Raw genomic sequence first — 18,944 nt, 5'->3', positions numbered from 1 at the left:
AGTCAGAAATTGTTGAAATTCTGTGATGTGCCTTTGAATGGTGCATTTTGAACACACAAAAAGTATGGAGTTCAAATAAGTTAAAAAAATGAAATCCCTTTGTAAGAGATGAGTTCTCGTTCGAAACCCTGATACTTCAAGAGAGGTTGTCTGTTTTGTACACGAAGTGCATCCAGTTTTTGTCGTAGCCCTATCAACTTTTTAACACATGCTATGTGGGTGAAATGATGATAGCATGCCAACTTTCAACATTTTCAGAGTTCATTTGTAGTGCTTTTCAATTTCAGGGTCAACTAGCTCAAAAAAATAAGTAAATGCACGAAATATACCAAATGAAGTCAGAAATTGTTGAAATTTTGTGATGTGCCAATGAATGGTGCATTTTGAACACACAAAAAGTATGGAGTTCAAATAAGTTCAAAAAAAATGAAATCCCTTTGTAAGAGATGAGTTCTTGTTCGAAACCCTGATACTTCGAGAGAGATTGCCCGTTATGTACACGAAGTGCATCCAGTTTTTGTCGTAGCACTCTCAACTTTTTAACACATGCTATGTGGGTGAAATGATGATAGCATGCCAACTTTCAACATTTTGAGAGTTCATTTGTAGTGCTTTTCAATTTCAGGGTCAACTAGCTCAAAAAAATAAGTAAATGCACGAAATATACCAAATGAAGTCAGAAATTGTTGAAATTTTGTGATGTGCCAATGAATGGTGCATTTTGAACACACAAAAAGTATGGAGTTCAAATAAGTTCAAAAAAAATGAAATCCCTTTGTAAGAGATGAGTTCTCGTTCGAAACCCTGATACTTCGAGAGAGATTGCCCGTTATGTACACGAAGTGCATCCAGTTTTTGTCGTAGCACTCTCAACTTTTTAACACATGCTATGTGGGTGAAATGATGATAGCATGCCAACTTTCAACATTTTGAGAGTTCATTTGTAGTGCTTTTCAATTTCAGGGTCAACTAGCTCAAAAAAAAGTAAATGCACGAAATATACCAAATGAAGTCAGAAATTGTTGTTATTTTGTGATGTGCCTTTGAATGGTGCATTTTGAACACACAAAAAGTATGGAGTTCAAATAAGTTAAAAAAATAAAATCCCTTTGTAAGAGATGAATTCTCGTTCGAAACCCTGATACTTCGAGAGAGATTGTCCGTTTTGTACACAAAGTGCTTCCAGTTTTTGTCATAGACCTCTCAACTTTTTAACACATGCTATGTGGGTGAAATGATGATAGCATGCCAACTTTCAACATTTTCAGAGTTCATTTGTAGTGCTTTTCAATTTCAGGGTCAACTAGCTCAAAAATAATAAGTAAATGCACGAAATATACCAAATGAAGTGAGAAATTGTTGAAATTCTGTGATGTGCCTTTGAATGGTGCATTTTGAACACACAAAAAGTATGGAGTTCAAATAAGTTAAAAAAATGAAATCCCTTTGTAAGAGATGAGTTCTCGTTCGAAACCCTGATACTTCAAGAGAGATTGTCCGTTTTGTACACGAAGTGCATCCAGTTTTTGTCGTAGCCCTCTCAACTTTTTAACACATGCTATGTGGGTGAAATGATGATAGCATGCCAACTTTCAACATTTTCAGTGTTCATTTGTAGTGCTTTTCAATTTCAAGGTCAACTAGCTCAAAAAAATAGGTAAATGCACGAAATATACCAAATGAAGTCAGAAATTGTTGAAATTTTGTGATGTGCCTTTGAATGGTGCATTTTGAACACACAAAAAGTATGGAGTTCAAATAAGTTCAAAAAAATGAAATCCCTTTGTAAGAGATGAGTTCTCGTTCGAAACCCTGATACTTCGAGAGAGATTGTCCGTTTTGTACACGAAGTGCATCCAGTTTTTGTCCTAGCCCTCTCAACTTTTTAACACATGCTATGTGGGTGAAATGATGATAGCATGCCAACTTTCAACATTTTGAGAGTTCATTTGTAGTGCTTTTCAATTTTAGGGTCAACTAGCTCAAAAAAAATAAGTAAATGCACGAAATATACGAAATGAAGTCAGAAATTGTTGAACACACAAAAAGTATGGAGTTCAAAAAACCATATTATGAAATTAAATATTATCATTGGCGATTTATCTCTATTATGAAATTAAATATATCAAAAAACCATTGCAGAACATATGACCAAATTAATACAAGTTCATCATCACATTAAAGCCAAAGAACACTAGTGATCAAATGTTATTATTGCAAAAAATAAATACATAAAGTTCTCACATAAAACAACATACAACTATGTAAAACATTTAAATACAACAACAAACGCGATCAAAATCGCAACTAAGGTAACAATTGACCCAACAACATAATGATACCAAGCCTCTTTATCAATGGCATATTTTCTAATATTCCTAATCTTCAAGCGCATTTCATCCATCTTCAAGCGCATTGCATCCATCTTCAACCGCATCGCATCGATCTTCATCTTGCGATCATCGATGACATCGGCGACATGCAACTCCAGTTCCATATTCTTATCCTCAATTATTTTCAATTTTTTCTTCAAGTATTTGTTTTCTTTTTCAACCAAATTTAACTTCTCGACAATAATTTTTATGTGGGTTGGAATTTCCGGTTCACATACCTCCTAGATTAAAAAAATATATGTCACATTGGTCGTCATAATTGTCATAAACACTAAATAAAACAAATAGTTATAAAAGATAATATATACCACATCCGAATCATAGACAGGACGAGGACCGACGGAGGCGGATACGAAAACCATCGCACTATATAATAACAAAAAATAATGAAAGTGAGTAATTTATACAAGTATGTATCTAAATCATACAAGTAAGATTTTTTTGATTTTAAAAAGAAGATAAGAACAAGAGGCTCACCACGGTGGTGCTCGCAGTTGGTGCACGACCAAACCTAGACAAATATTAAGGAAAATGGAGCTTGGGGGTCGAGCTTGGAGAGGAGAAAGCTTAAGTAGAGTGGCTCGGGCATTTCATCAAACACGTCATGTGCATGAACTAGAGTGGCAAGAGCATGGCATGGTCACACTTCAACAACCAAAAAACAGGGGATATGGTGGGCAGGGGCGAGGGTTTATATAGGCAACACTTTAGTCCCGGTTCTTGCCACGCCCCGGGACTAAAGGCCCCGGCTTCCCGCCTTCTGGTCTGCCGAAAAAGGGCCTTTAGTCCCGGGCGTGGCTCCACCCGGGACTAAAGACCCCCTTTAGTCCCGGTTCTTGCCACGCCCCAGGACTAAAGGCCCCTGCTTCCCGCCTTTTGGTCTCCGACGTCATATCTAAACGACTCCGGATATGGAATGGAGGTCGAGCGACACGAAGATGAAGCCGATGGGGCAGGAGATAGGTCCAATGACGGAGAAGGTGATAGCTCCACTGATGGAGAAGCCGGTGAAGAAATAATAAAGTCCGGCGAGGTATACATATGAAGTTCGACAATCACTTGTAATATGTGAAAAATATTGGAGATAGCTCTATATTGTATACATATACATTCATTTGACGAATGTTTCTCCCTCTTAGGCCTCCACATCGAGCAAATCTATGAAACGAGGCCCGACTAGAAAGTTGGATGCACGGACGCATTACACCTTTGAGGTGATAATGCCTACGGGCGAACCCAAGCTTCCTAAGAATGCTGCTGACACATTCAAGAAGCAATGCGGAGTTCTCGTTAGGGATCACGTCCCGATCAACGTTCGGGAGTGGAACAAGCGCAAAGGGGCAGCCGATAGTGACTATGTCGCCGAAAGGTACAAAGATAATCTTTGGAATGATCTCATGCCACATTTCAACCTGCCAGAATGTGAGAATGAAGACGCCGCAGACAAACTAAGGGCCAAAGTCAAGCAGTGGACTCTAAAGATGATGGCCGAACTGTTCCGTAGCTGGAATAAAAAGCTATGGAAAAACTATCTGAAGACAAAGAAAGTGCCAGTATTCGAGGGGTATCTAGCCAAGCAGGCGAATCACTGGAAGGAATTTCAAGAGTACAAGGAGTCAGAAGATGCCTAGGCATTATCAGAAAAGAACAAGATAAATGCCGACAAAAAGAAATATCACCACAAGCTGGGGCCAGGGGGCTATGAGACTGCCATCCCAAAGTGGGAAAAGAAAGAGCAAGATCTGATAGATAAAGGCATCGTACCTGAACCACTCCGTGATGAGTGGGAACTGAGAGCAAGAAATTGGTTCCTTGCGCATGGTGGGTCGTACGACGAAACAACAGTGGACCTAATCTGCAATGACAATCTTAGGATACCCAGGGAGAATTGGAAAAGGATAGTGAAAGAAATTAAGGAGGGACAAAGAAAGTTCACTGCAGATAGAGATAAAGATTTGCTCACACTGGTCCTCGGCAATGACGAACATGGAGGACGAACGCGAGGCTTCGGTCCATCTTACCCGTGGTGGCTTGGGTTTGCGAGAGACCAAGACACTTACAGAAGCCGAGAGAGAGCAAAGAAGCGGCAACAGGATGAGGAGAATGACAAGTTCAACCAGTTGCTTGCCAGGATTAATGAGCAACAGAAGCAGATTGATGAGCTTAGAGGAGTACCGCGCCAGGAAGATCCTACACTTGATATTACCGGCGCCCCATCTAAGCGGAAAAGCAGCGTGGCTGAATCTGAGGCCCCGCCCGACGATGAACGAAGAATGATAGAGGGAGTCCTGGCTACCCCGTTGATGGAATCAAGGAGTCAACATCATGTGAACTCCATCAGAAATTTAAGAACATATCCATGAAGGTGGCCGTCGGACAAGCTTTACCTTCTGGCCCTGATGCACGCTGGCATGGCCGTGAGATTCCAGCTGGCTTTGCTAAAGTCGGGGTGGATGAAATCATGACGGGGTTTAATGATATGGAGCTCGACATAGCTGGACCCGAAGATGAGAGGACACTCGGAGAAGTACTGGGTGGAGTCATCCTATGGGACAAGAACTACATCAAGCTTCTAGGCTCGGCCCCAAGGACAACACCGCCTCCGAGTCGTCGCAGGTCACCTACACCTCCATTACCTCCAAGCCCTCCACATGATGTCGGCCAGCACAACACGAGTCCGTCTCGATCACCACCGCCGGACTTGGGTCGTCCGTCTCTGCCGCCGCCCGCTCCGGATACAAAGCCTGAGCCTGCCACGGATACAAAGCGGAAGCGTGCCACCAAGAACGCTCCGCCGCCGCCCGCTCCGGATACAAAGCCTGAGCCTGCCACGGATACAAAGCGGGAGCGTGCCACCAAGAACGCTCCGCCGCCGCCCGCTCCGGATACAAAGCCTGAGCCTGCCACGGATACAAAGCGGGAGCGTGCCACCAAGAACGCTCCGCCGACGATTCCTAAGCCACAGAGCACCCCAAAGCGCAAACGGTCGCCCCTCCCAAAGGTACGTCATGCTAATCTTCCTATCGGACCTTATGATCGTACCCCCGAGGAAAACGCCAGGATAGCAAAGGAACATCATGATGCGCAAATGAAAAAGAAGGAACCCGAGCCCCGCCCGGAATACACCTAGAAGCAAATAGCATTTGCAAAATACTTCACGACCCTTCCATCACAGTATGACTTACACCATAAGCCTGAGGACTATACACGCACATTGCAGAAGGATGTGAAAAAGAGCAGATCACGTGCAAGCCCTCCACATGACGTCGGCCAGTACAACACGAGTCCATCTCGATCACCGCCGCCGGACTTGGGTCATCCGTCTCCGCCGCCGCCCGCTCCGGATACTAAGCAGGAGCGTGCCACCAAGAACGCTCCGCCGACGATTCCTAAGCCACAAAGCACCCCAAAGCGCAAACGGTCGCCCCTCCCAAAGGTACGTCATGCTAATCTTCCTATCAGACCTTATGACTTACACCATAAGCCTGATGACTATACACGCACATTGCAGAAGGAAGTGAAAGGAGCAGATCACGTGCAAGTGCAAGTGGGAGCAAATCAAGTTCAACTACAAGCAAGAAAAAATCAGACGTTCCTCAGCTTGGACAACAGGCCAAACAGTCGATCCCACCCCTCAAGGTGTTAACCGAGAATGTTCCCCCTCCGGTGCAAGGGCTAGCTTTAGAAAGAGCAAAGAAGTTGGCGGCTGCATGTGGTGTCTCGGTTGAAGAATTGTCTTCCCAAGACGACAAGATACCCAAGGCTGTGGTAGCCCCTAAGCCACAGTTTGTCATGGGTAAGCCTTTGGTCAGCAAAGATGATCTCCCAACAAATATGCGTTACTTGCATCAATGGTACTTAAGTGAATCAAAGAATGGGAGAACGATGATCGTGCTGAGTGTCCCACAGGAGTACTACCGCCGCCCCAAACAAATCCATATCGACTTTGATGAACTCTTCCAGATGTACAATGGCGACGCCCTCGACAAATCGCTTATGAGTTGCTATTGTCTGTAAGTTTTTCAATTCGTTGTCTACATATAACTTGTTTAGTTATTTCAATTCATTGTCTATATATAAGTTGTACTCTATTATGCAGAATGAAGATTCTGGATTGTAAAAGTAAGAGCATCCTAAATATTGGGTTTATTGACCCAGATAAAATACATATAGCGACGCTAACTAATTATCCCAAGGAGACGGAGGAAAACCTTCTAAGGTTTCTAACAGATCAAAATTTCTGTGACCACATACTGTTTCCATACAACTTCAGGTGAGGGTCTTTACTCTGTTGTGTCCATTCACTTATAAGTGTAATTGATAAGTTACTGACACACACACACACACACAAAAATATATATATATATATATATATATATATATATATATATATATATATATATATATATAGACACACACACACACACACACACACACATGTGCAGCTTTCATTGGATTCTGTTGGACATTCAAATTGATAAGGGAAGAGTTGATGCCTTCGACCCATTATCGAGACCCTTGGAACAGTTCCAAAGCCTACAGGACATGCTCCAAGGGTAATTTCAATCATTCTTGCGCTCTATCGGTCTCTTTCGATGATTTTCTGATATATCAATTAATGAAAAACTTAGCAAATCATTATCCTTGTCGGGCAGGGTTTGGAAGCGGTTCAAGTGCGTGACTCCCGGTATCGAGCATGAGAAGCTGACCTTTAGATCGGCTCAGGTAAGTAGTAGTATGATATACTTCTATTTTCAATACATTTATGATGCTAGATTATTATTTTGATTATATATATTCTATTCTCGTAAAGTGCGACCAGCAGCCACGGGGAACGCATCTATGCGGATACTATGTTTGCGAGATCATTCGCACGTTTACCTCTGAGCACAAGGATCACAAATTCGATGTAAGAAATGAACATTCACACCTCTATTTTTACCTGTCATTCTTTGTTATCATGATTGATATTCATATTCATCTCCTCTTCTTATATAGCCCACGACCATGACGACAAAGGTCCTACCAGAGCAACGCGCGATTGCTGTTGCAGAGGAGCTTGCGACCTTTCTGAGGACGGAAGCTATAGATGACAAAGGACGATTTAGTGTAGCTAGGGGCCATTACTGATGTTCGTCCATGTAATCAAATAGACGGGCTCTAGTCCCGATAATTTAGATCTCCATATAATTGTATATATATATATATGCTCCCTTATAAGATAAGTTAACCTTATATATATGCATAATTATTTCTATTTAAATTATATGAAAACTAATTCCCGAACACCAAACGAGGCATCACGTTAATCTCCCGAACACCTAAACCCTAAAACCCTAAAACCCGAAAATAATTTCATTAAAAAAACCCCCGAAAATAAGCAAAATCTGAAACTCTTTAGTCCCGGCCCGTCTAACGAACCGGGACTAAAGATCCTGCCCGTAGGGCGCTACGAAGCGCCCACGTGGAGCACCTTTAGACCCGGCTTGTAAAAGGGCCGGGACTAAAGGTTAGGCCTTTAGTCCCGCCCCTTTAGTCCCGGTTGGTGAACCGGGACTAAAGCCCCTTACGGGCCGGGGCTAAAGGCCCCGTCCCCACTAGTGTCAGCTCCCTGAATGTATCTAATGAAACACCCGAGGTCAGAAACGCCGCGGACACTCGGCCGCTCCCTGCTAGCCCTCGCTCTGTCAACCACGCCGTGAGCAATGATGGACCTGGGGTTGAGCGGTGGTGCTTGGAAATCTATGCCTTCGTAGTTCCTTTGCTAACGGGACTGCGCCTCCGATCGTCCTCGTATGGTCATCTATCACTATAGGACTGGTGTTCGTATGCGACTTCCCTCGGAGGGGGCGACCGAGAGAGACGGCGGTCGTCGCGCCTGCAGTCTCTGTACTGACTTCTCCGAGGAGGGGAACACTGGTGTCTCCTAAGTGCGAGCGGGCTATAAGCCGACTGCACCGTGTCCGCTCAGATGGACTTGCTGTAGATACAGTTGTGCGATTGGGAATCCGTTGTGTTCTAGTCCACGGTCATCTTCAGCTGAGCTTGAATCTGTCGACTTTCTTCTTCTGCTACCGAGTTAGAAGGCTAGATGGAGTCAGCGATCCGCGTTGCCGCGACCATGTTTTGTAGCGGAGTACGCATCACCTGGTAATTTCGCAGACGGTCGTTCGGGAACAACTAACTACGATGCCAACTGGAACTAGGCTGCTCTCGACCCGCCCGGCCGTCGAGTGCTTCTGCAGCCACTCAAGTAAGTCGGGTTCAACTAGAGTGGCCCCACACGTGGCTTCTAGGGTAGTTTCCTCTAGGGTCGTTCCGGTGATAGGAATGAGCAGAGCGTGCTCGTTCATCTGCCCGAGTTCCTCCCGTTGCTCCCGAGTGAGAGTCTGGGGAACGTAGATCTCGCCGGCGTTGTCGATGTGGCCATCTTCGTCTCACTCATTGAAATTTCTCACGGAGAACCCAGGAGGTCCTTCGGCCGTGGCGGCCATCTAAATTTCTGAAGTTGGCTTGCTGCTCTCACACACGGACTCGTCGGAGCAGCCGTCATGCGAGGAGGGAAACAAGTTGAGGACGGGCTTGTCGGGGTCGAGCGTGACCACCTGCTCGGGTGTGGTCTGGAGAGCCACAACATGCTTGATCCAATGCTGGAGCTGTGAGAGCCCGGAGCACTTGCGACGACGTCTAGCAGAGTGACGGGGCGTCGAGCGTTACAGTTCTGACGCCTGCCGGAGGAGGACCAAAAGTAGTTGCACGAAAATGCGCCACGCTGCGGGCGGGCAACTCATTTGTGTCTACTGAAGCTTCCTGCAACGCACAGGTGTTCCATTCAGATTTAACGAGGTCGGACCCCTCTCGAAGAGGTAAAGACCCTACGTCTCATGTCCGAAGGCTTTGTGTTTTCTTTAGGGGATGACCTTGGGATTGCTTATCTAGAGTTCACGAGGACCCATCGTGCTCTGTTACAAGGGCATTCGATGAAAGTAACTTTGGAGTTACTAGACACTGCAACCTTAACTACAGGAGTTACACGTAACCTTAGTCTTCACTATACTTCATGTATGTATGTATGGTGTTAAATTCCTCGATCGTTGCAGCTCTCGTGTCGTCCACGTCTCTTCTGTCCGAGTGCTGGTGCCTGAACAACCCGTGAGAGGAAGTTTAAGTTCGTGACACAATGATAACTGATAGGTCTAAATGTCACGTCCATGACGCTCCCATTAGCAGGTGATCCATCCTCGACAAAAGGCATCCCATGCGCAGGTTGCTACTGTGCCACGCAGCTCCACCGACGCGCCATGCATGTCATGGTCCGGCCGAGAAGGAAGGAACTAATCTGCGCTAGACATGCTGGTGCTCGGCGAGGCGGACGGCGGCGCGGCAGAAGGGGCACACCGCGCACCCCGCTTGCTGCTGCTGCTGCTCCTTCCTCCAGCCCCAGCTGAACCGCCGGACGCCGCCTTTCTTGGTGAACAGCTCTCGCTGCAGCGCGCTAGCCGCCGGCGTCGCGCCAGCGTCGCTGGTGGTGCTCGGCGGGGCCGGGAGCCGGAGGCTTCCCGTGCTGTGTCGCCTGCAGGTCGCAACGCAGAGGTTTAGTTAAGATGGTAGGAAATTGAGCTGGATTAGCAGAATCAAATACAGAGCCAGCAAGGCAGAGCTCTGCCGGAGAAGAGAGAAATCTTGATACTAATTACTGACTGACTAAGAACACAACTAATCCACAAAATAAATTGTCCGCGAAAAAAATTAATCCGTCCGATCCTTTTTTATGGCGCGTTTGTCTTAGATGCCACACTACATTGTGTGGCGTCTAATACTATGGTGTGCGACGTCGAGACCTAGTATGGCACCTAAGGCATAGGCGCCACACTACACAATATGACGTCTAAGATAAAGGCGTCATACAGTGTAGTGTCGCGTCTGGTTATCGAGCAACACACGAAAGGGTCAGCCGGTCAGGTGCGTGAATTTTCTTCAGACCCGATTTAGTTTGTGAAATACTTTCGTCCACGGATCAATTTTATTAATTTTACCGGTTACCATCATGTTTTTATCAAGGTTGCAAGGAAAAACGGATCAGACTGAGTAGAGCATGGTTTTATCAAGGTTGCATGAAAAAAAGAGATCAGAGTAGAGCGTGGTTAAGGAGACACATATCAAGACGCTTGCATGTTAATTGCTTACGTGCATATATGTTGCTTGCATCGTGGAAGACTCCTCGATGTTTGGTCGCATGCATCGTAACTAGAAGTTAACAACTACATTGAACTGAGAGGTTGAACTAGAATGTTCACTGCCACTAGAACGCTCAATCTGTCGTCGCCACTTGTGCCTCTTTCTTCGTCATCTCTCGGCCTCCTCCTTCTCCTTTGCCGCCTTCTCAGACTTTGCATCCGCCTCCAACTCTACCGTCTGCCGCTTGAATATCTTGAAATGGACAGCATGCATGATCATCTTTGCATCATGGATCCTTCATCTTCAATGTCAACATCTCCACGTTCTCTAAAGCGAATGCGATCCCAACCTTCTCTTCGATGATGGCCTTTTTCTCTTCGAACTTGGGCTTTTTATTGATCCCCGCGATGAACATGTTAACCTCTTCGTCTGTTTTTTCTCCTTGATGTGGAACACTTGATGTATGCCTCCTCCTCCTTCGACATGTTGTCCTAGAACATATCTGTCATATTGGTCGCAACACCTTCTCGCTTTGCCCTCTTATCCTCCCATTTCTTCTCCGGAACCCTCTTCTAACCCTCTTGGTGTTGGAAATATGCCCTAGAGGCAATAATAAATAAGTTATTATTATATGTCCTTGTTCATGATAATCGTTTATTATCCATGCTAGAATTATATTGATTGAAAACTCAAATACATGTGTGGAAGAATCCCTATCCGCCGCCACCTCCTTCCCTCCCTCCCTTCCCCTGAGCAGCAAATGTGCAAGACCTTTTTTTTAGTTGGATGCAGAGGGGACATTCCGGTGGGGAGTTGGAAACGGTTGTGGATCGAAGGTTTGAGGCTTCGCACTTAGGCCCTGTTTGAAACCATAATAGATTATAATAATCTTGATTATGAAGATAGATTATATAATCTGGTTTATAAATATAATCTAGGTGGACATGTTTATGGTTAGATTATATAAACTGTAATTCAGGTTTTATATTGTACAATGACATGTCTGCCCTCTGATTTTTAGCTGCATAGGTAATAGTCTAGGTGGACATGTTTGGAGGACGTTGAGGACGTTGCCGGTGACAGTAGGTAATTATCTCCACATTATCTTGAGATTGACGAAATGTCAAGTCTGGGACTTGAACTCTGATGGACAGGGAATACCACAATCCTCTTAACCATCCAACCACAGGTTGGTTTGCCCGTATATAGTATAGTAGTAGGAAGAGAAAAAGCAAGGACAAAACGTTCGTACGTACACGTATCACGTATCTCCCAGCTGAAACGGTATCAGCATGCCGCAGCTTACCAACCGTGTACGGATTGCTGCCCAAAACGGTCACCGGAATCAACAAGAATTCCCCTGCCTCTCGTACTAATAGATGCACTATATAATTGACCGGATCTCTCTCTCTCTCTCTCTCTCTCGATCGATCGATGGTCCGAAGAGAACCGGCCGTGGAACAGCTCGACGGCATGGCTGCTGAACCCTGCGTCCCGTCCGGCTTCGGCACGAGGCCATGGCTGGTGCAAGGAACGCGAGGGGAGCGGCAGACGTTCGTCGACTCGTCAGACGGGAGCTTGCACTCGACGATCGTTCCCGAGATGCAAGGCAAGACGTGCCTGGGCTGCATCCACAACGGCGACTGGCTGCTCATGCTCGACGAGTCCACCGCCGAGTGCTTCTTCCTCCGCCTCACCTCTTCCTCCGACGACCCAGCCAAGAAGATCCCGCTGCCGCCATTGCACGAGCAGTGGGGTGACATAGTGAGGTGCGCGACGCTCGGGACATCGCCGGCACACCCGGACTGCGTCGTGGTCGTCGCCGTTCAGGTAGAAGACCCCGCCGTGGAGGGTTTCCTGCTCCACTGCCGCCCCAGCAACTCATCACAGGGGTGGCTCAGGCTCGAGTCCCCCGTCAGTCTCACAAGCTTTATGATCGGCGTTAGAGGGAAAATCTATTCCTTCGGTGAATCCGAAACGCTCGTCGTGATAGGCGACGAAGGCGACGGCACGGTCCGAGCTCGGCTGATGGGCTCTCTCTCCGGCGAGAAAGAGGTACACGACATGACGGTCACGTACTACGTCTTGGAGTCGTGCGGGGATCTCTTCGAGGTTGTCACGCAATTTTTTGGGGACTTTCGCAACGACGGCACGCTCACCAGCGTCACGGTGTACCGCCTTGATCTCGAGTCCATGACATGGAGCAGGGTGGATAGCATCGGCCACGACCGTGCCTTCCTCGTCTCCGGGCATTACGGCTTCTCCGCGCCCGTGCGTCCAGTGGAAGGAGGTTTGGTGCAGCAGGGTAACTGTGTGTACATTGTCTGGTCGAGCTGTGACTGCGAAAGGCTATACAAGTTCTGCTTGGATGACAACACCATCAGCTTCCGACAGATCCTTCCGCGACCTACCAAGCCTTGGTGCAGAGCATTCTGGGCCGTTCCGCCACAGTCTTTTTTGTCAACGGCGGTGGAAGAAGCAAAACTGTTGCTGACTAACGGCCTCGTGCCGAAAGGGTCCATCATGAAGTTGAAGGAGGAGGAGCAGGAGGATGAGGATGAGCAGGCAACCTCTTGTAATAATACGCGGCCATGGCATGATCTGCCACTAGAATTGCTGGAGCTGATCGTCTCAAGGCTTTCTTTGGTGGATCGTCTCAGATTCCCGACAGTGTGCAAGTCATGGAGCCTTGTGACCAACCCGGTTGAGCAAGCCAATGCCTGGCCTTGGCTTCTGCACTGCTCCGGTCGAGATGGGGCGTGCAAGCTGTTCGACCCTCTGCGCGGCCAGGAGTACAACATGCATGTTGAAACATTTGACATCAACCAAAACGAACACGATGAGCATATTTTTAGATTCCCCAAAGATGGATGGGTGGCCATGTCAACTAACGCAGACATTCAAGACATGTTCATCATAAACCCGTTCACCGAGGACGTCATGGAAATGGTCATGCTCGATTGGAAATACCGTTACATGGGTCTGTCGTGGTCCTCGGCGGACCCGACAGATCCGGAGTGCGTCTTTTTCGCCATCGTCGGCCGGGACGACGGTAAAGCGATCAGTGTCTTTACGTGGCGACAGGGTGAGGAAGAGTGGTTGGAAAGGCATATTGAGTACTATGAGGAGGAGCCGTTCCCGGTGGCATACAACAACCCCGTCTTGTTCCACGGCAAGTTCTATTGCCTTGGAAGAAATGGCAACCTCGGCACGTTTGATCCGGTAAGCAACACATGGACAATCTTGGAGAAGCCTAAGCCAATACACGTGACCATGGACCTTGCCGGCGACCACCATCTAGGGAGAGAGTTTTGCTACTTGGTTGAACTGGGAGGGGAACTAGTCTCTGTATTCATCCGTAACGCTGACGAGCCACCGCGGGTGTTCAAGCTCAAGGAGGAGATGACATGGATGGAGGTTCAAGAGATCGGTGGTGCAGCCTTGTTTCTTGATTTTAGGGTGTCATATGCCGTGGAGTCTCCAGAAGCCGGGCATGGGAATAGGATTTACGTCCCGGGGTATTCCGAGGATGGCAAATACGCAGCGTTCTACGATATGGAGACCAAGGCATACCGCCCATCCTTCTACGGTTTGAAGTCACCATTGCAATGTGTGTGGGTAGTGCCTGATCTAGTGCCGTGCATAAAAAAAAAATCTTCATTAGGACACTCCCGTGAATGTGTACCAAATGGTTATTATATATGATTTTGACAATGTTTGGCGAACATGAAAATATTAACATCTACAAAATCAAATAAATACATATGAAAGTACTTTACATGATGGGTCTAGATATATTGATTTGGTGATCTTAGTGTTGATCTTTTTATATATAAATCAGGTTAAAAATATGAAGACAGTGTCTATTCTTGCATGGATCTCGACAAAGTTAAAATTCTCAGGATTATGTGAATTAAAGATTTTATAATTTCCTCTATCCCCAAAGTTCAAAAATAAAATGTTCCACAGGTCTCAACGTCTGATCGGCCTTTTCATCGTCGACCAACAAGCGGCATTCTATGACATGGAGAACAAGGCTACCAACCATCCACTTGTATGGTCTGGAGCAACCGTTGCAGTGTGTGTGCATGGTGCCTAATATACAGCCCACTTCTAAATAAAGTCATATACCGGGAGCCATGAAGGCCGAAATGTTTGAAAAATTCAAAATTCAAAAAATTTAGTTCCAAAAAATCTGAAAAAAATATACAACTAAACAAGGATGTGATTCGTGTGCGTGTAAAATTTCAGGTCGAAATACTTTGAAACGTGATCCGTACAAAAAAGACAAATTCATGGTCTGAAAATGATGAATAGTAACATGTGTTAAAAGGTTTCCGATTTGTCTTTTTTGTACAGCCCTCATTTCAACGTATTTTGTTCTGAAAATTTACACACTTGTGTATTATACCTTCATCTACACTAGTGGAAAACGGGCCTTCGGCCTGGACACTTTAGTCCCGGCCTGTCTCTGGGTCGGGACTAAAGGCCCGACCACGTCGCCCCAATTCTCAATGCCTCCCTCGAGGCTTTAGTCCCGGCCCGTAAGGAGCCTTTAGTCCCGGTTCGTGTCCCAAACCGGGACTAAAGGGCTACGCGATGGGCAGTGGTGGTGGCAACCGTTCGTATCCCCCTTTAGTCCCGGTTGGTGGCTCAACCCGGGACTAAAGGCCTAACACGTGGCCTGCCGTAGTGGTGTCAACCGTTCGTATCCCCCTTTAGTCCCGGTTGGTGGCTCAACCCGGGACTAAAGACCCAAACGGTTTGCATCCCGCGTCGTTTCGGGCGATGAAAAGCACGAACCGAAGCACAGTCGCCATTTCTCTGTTTCTTCTTCTCTCTCGCTCTCCCTCTCTGTTCTTCTCCTCTCTTCTTCCCTTATCTTCTTCCACCATGCCAACTCGCTTTCATAAGGTGCTCGCACATGGCACGACCATGCTCGATGTCGTGTACACGAACGAGAGCAGGGAGGTGCCGTTTTTTCTTGAACAGTTGAAGGAAAAATGGCTTGACACCGCAATGGATCATGAGAAGTTCTTGGGGCCTGATCTGGAGTACACGGTCGATCAACGCGGTGTTGCCGTCATCCAACTATGCTTCGCACGCCATGTCTTGATCTTCCAATGGGCGAGGTAAGTTTTGAGGCTTTCCTTGATCCAAGATAATGACATTGTAAGTTTATTTGTTTCAATCATAGTTGGTTCCCTTCAAATAGTTGTAGTGAAACAATTTTGATTAGTTGAAGGGGAACACAATCTAATTGGAATAGTGTTCCATAATCTGAAAAATCGTATTAGAATCAACTAGTGTTTAATATGTTCCATTGGAATCATAGTTGGTTCCCTTCAAATAGTTGTAGTGAAACAATTTTGATTAGTTGAAGGGGAACACAATCTGATTGGAATAGTGTTCCATAATCTGAAAAATCGTATTAGAATCAACTAGTGTTTAATATGTTCCATTGGAATTATAGTTGGTTCACTTCAAATAGTTGTAGCGAAACAATTTTGATTAGTTGAAGGGAACACAATATGATTGGAATAGTGTTCCACAATCTAAAAAATCTGATTGGTTCAATATGTTCCATTGAAATCATAGTTGTAGTGATACAATTTTATGCGGTGTTCTTTGATCCAAGGTTATGAAAATTGCATATAGCTAGTGATCTCTCTAGGTTCCATTGGATAGCAATATGATATGTCATAGTCATGAAAATTGCATATAGCTAGTGATTTCTCTAGGTTCCATTGGATAGCTATAGTGATCTCTCTAGGTTCCATTGCATATGTTCTATTTGAATCCTAAAGATAATTTTCTCTTTAGTTGTAGTGAAACATGTTTTCTTATTGCAGCAGTATGTAACATTTGTTCCATTTTAATTTGTTTCTGTTGCAGGAGTGACAAGCATTGTCCAGAACTCATGGACTTCCTTCGCAGCGGCATCACTTTTGCTACCGTTGACATAAGGAACGACAAGCTGAAGATGAGGTACAACTTCGGTATTGAGATACCAACTGGTTGCCTCATTGATCTCCAAACGGTATTCAGGCTTCGACTTGTCAGGACTTCGATGGCTCATATGGCAGTTGCCTTGATCGACGAGGAATATGGTGATATGAAGACCAGTTTCCCAAAGTCTCAGCACAAACTTTGGGAGAAGGCCCCACTTGATCCTATCAACATTGAGTATGCAGCAAAAGATGCATACGTTTCATACGAGTTGTACCGCAAGATTCGAGTCGTCAACTATGGCCAGCGTCACCTCGAGGAAGGTGGACATTCTGATTCAGACGATTCAGACGAGTAGTGTTCTCAACGTCGAACACTTGTATATATATCTATGGTAGCTATTATTATGTACTGTTTGGACTAGTATCATGTACTGCTTGGACCAATTTATATATGTCTAGTTTCTCTTTGTGCCATTATAGTTTCCAAATTTGAATGGTTTAGCCCTTTCTAACTTCATTTGGTACTTTTGAATGGTTTAGCCCTTTCTAACTTCATGGTTTCATGCATTTCGACCACATATATATACAAAAAGTCTTCAGTTCAAATAAGTTCAAAAAATGAAATCCCTTTTGTAACAGATCTGTTTTTGATTACAACAGTCATTTAAAAATGAAAGACCATTAGTCCCACGTGGCGGTAATGAGCACATAGTGCACTTTCCATGTCAACGGTAATGAGCACATAGTGCACTTTCCGAAGAAACGATATCCAGTACATTGCATCAATGCTATCGAAAAGACTTCATCGATTCTCATTGGGAGCTTTGAATGCCCTATTCCTCGTGTCAAGATGAAGTATGATTTGCTTGTTGGGGAGATACATATCCCCATTGAGGTGACTTAGTGGCTATTCGAAAATTCTCCGTTCTCTCTTGCGATTCGAGAAGGTTTTGTCATATGGACTTGATCAATCCCATTGACGGATTTCTTTCGGTGACCATATAACGGATGAATCAAAGAGTCACATACCTCTGTTTTGAGTTTTCCTTTTCTGTTGCTTAGAAGAAAAATGATAGAATTAGTTTAGGTTTTTTTCTACTTTCTGTTTTAGCGTCCCACAGAAAAATACCTTGAAAATAAAAGTTCTCCGATGGTCCTGAAAATTTAGTACGATTTTTTCTGGAATTTTTGAAAATTTCTGGGCCTGAGAGCTGGCCTGGGGGGCAGACCAGTGGGCCACAAGCCCTGCCACTGCCACCTACCCCCCTGGTGGCGGGGTGCAAGCTTGTGGGGCCCACAGGCACCCCCTCCACTCATTCCAGCTCCCAGCCTCTTCTTCCACCTCCAGAAAAAATTGTTTCGCAGCTCAAACCCATGTTCTTGCTCATTTGGCTATGATTTTCGATCTCCTTGCTCAAAGCACCATTCTCCGAACCGTTTTGGGGAAATTACTCCTTGGTAAGTGACTCCTCCATTGGTCCAATTAGTTTTTGCTCTAGTGTTTTATCCTTCTCGAATTCTTGCTACCTTGGTGACGCTGTTCTTGAGCTAGAAATGTTGATTTTAGTTGGTCCCAAGTAGTTTTAGCGCGTGATACGGTCTCTAGGCACTAGTAGGAGTAGTTGCTATAAGTTGGGTTAATCCTTATTCATTTTTCTTTCGAAGTCTCTAAAAATTTCAGAATTTTTCAGAGCTAGAAAAAGGAAAAGATGAGGAGGTTCTTGAGAGGCTCTTCAAGCCGTAACCACAAGGAGGATGAGAAGAATCACCCCAAGTACGTAGTCCCTCGAGTCACAGAAGTTCGAGCGTGCGAGTGGCCAAGTGATGAATTTTTGCACGCCGCCGGACTTTATGAAGACTTTTATTACTTGGTGGAGAACGCAGGTCTTACTGCGTTCTTTGAAGATAAGTGCCCACAATATCTCCTCCTCACCAATATTTTCGTTCAAAGCTTCAACTTTTATCCGAGGAAGAATCCTCCCATGGTTGAGTTCATGATATACGATGTTCCCCAGAGCATGACGCTGCAGGACTTTTGCAATGTATGCAAATTACCTTATGTTGGGGATATCCGTGACCCTCGTCCACGAGACTTGGAGGATTTCATTGGTTCTATTGTTGTTGGAGAGGAGAGAGGAGTGTCTCGCGCTAGAATTTCTAGCATACATTTTCCTGTGCTTCGGTACTTCTCACTATGTGTGGGAAAATGTTTGATTGGCCGGCGGGAGGCTGGATCACTTAGTTCTCCAGACCTTGCGGTTCTGCGCGAAGGCCTTTATAACGATAAGACTTCTAGCTTGGGCGCTATAGTAGCTCAACGGTTGAACCTGAACCGTTCTAAAGGTGTTGTCTATGGAGGTATCTATGCTACCCGTCTTGCCAGACACTTTGAGATACCCATTAGACTAGGAGAGGAAGGAGA

At 45.5% G+C, this 18,944-nt stretch overlaps 1 protein-coding gene across 1 annotated transcript; it reads right to left on the bottom strand.

The window, feature by feature from the left end:
• Window positions 1-9,464: 9,464 nt before the first annotated feature.
• Window positions 9,465-10,986, bottom strand: LOC123405816. The gene is made up of 2 exons (XM_045099360.1): window positions 10,886-10,986; window positions 9,465-9,966 (listed from the first exon to the last, which is right to left on the bottom strand). Exons 1-2 carry the CDS (start codon window positions 10,984-10,986, stop codon window positions 9,738-9,740), a joined length of 330 nt encoding a protein of 109 aa, XP_044955295.1. The 3' UTR covers window positions 9,465-9,737.
• Window positions 10,987-18,944: the final 7,958 nt, after the last annotated feature.

Source organism: Hordeum vulgare, chromosome 6H (assembly GCF_904849725.1).
Source record: "Hordeum vulgare subsp. vulgare chromosome 6H, MorexV3_pseudomolecules_assembly, whole genome shotgun sequence".
In the NCBI taxonomy this organism is placed as follows: Eukaryota; Viridiplantae; Streptophyta; class Magnoliopsida; order Poales; family Poaceae; genus Hordeum; species Hordeum vulgare.
This window is presented reverse-complemented; position numbering and strand designations above follow the sequence as displayed.

Coding starts and splice junctions, on each gene's coding strand:
- LOC123405816 (XM_045099360.1), bottom strand. CDS start 10,986: ATGTTCATCGCGGGGATCAATAAAAAGCCCAAGTTCGAAGAGAAAAAG. Junction 9,967..10,885: donor GCTTTAGAGAACGTGGAGAT/GTTGACATTGAA, acceptor TGCGACCTGCAG/GCGACACAGCACGGGAAGCC.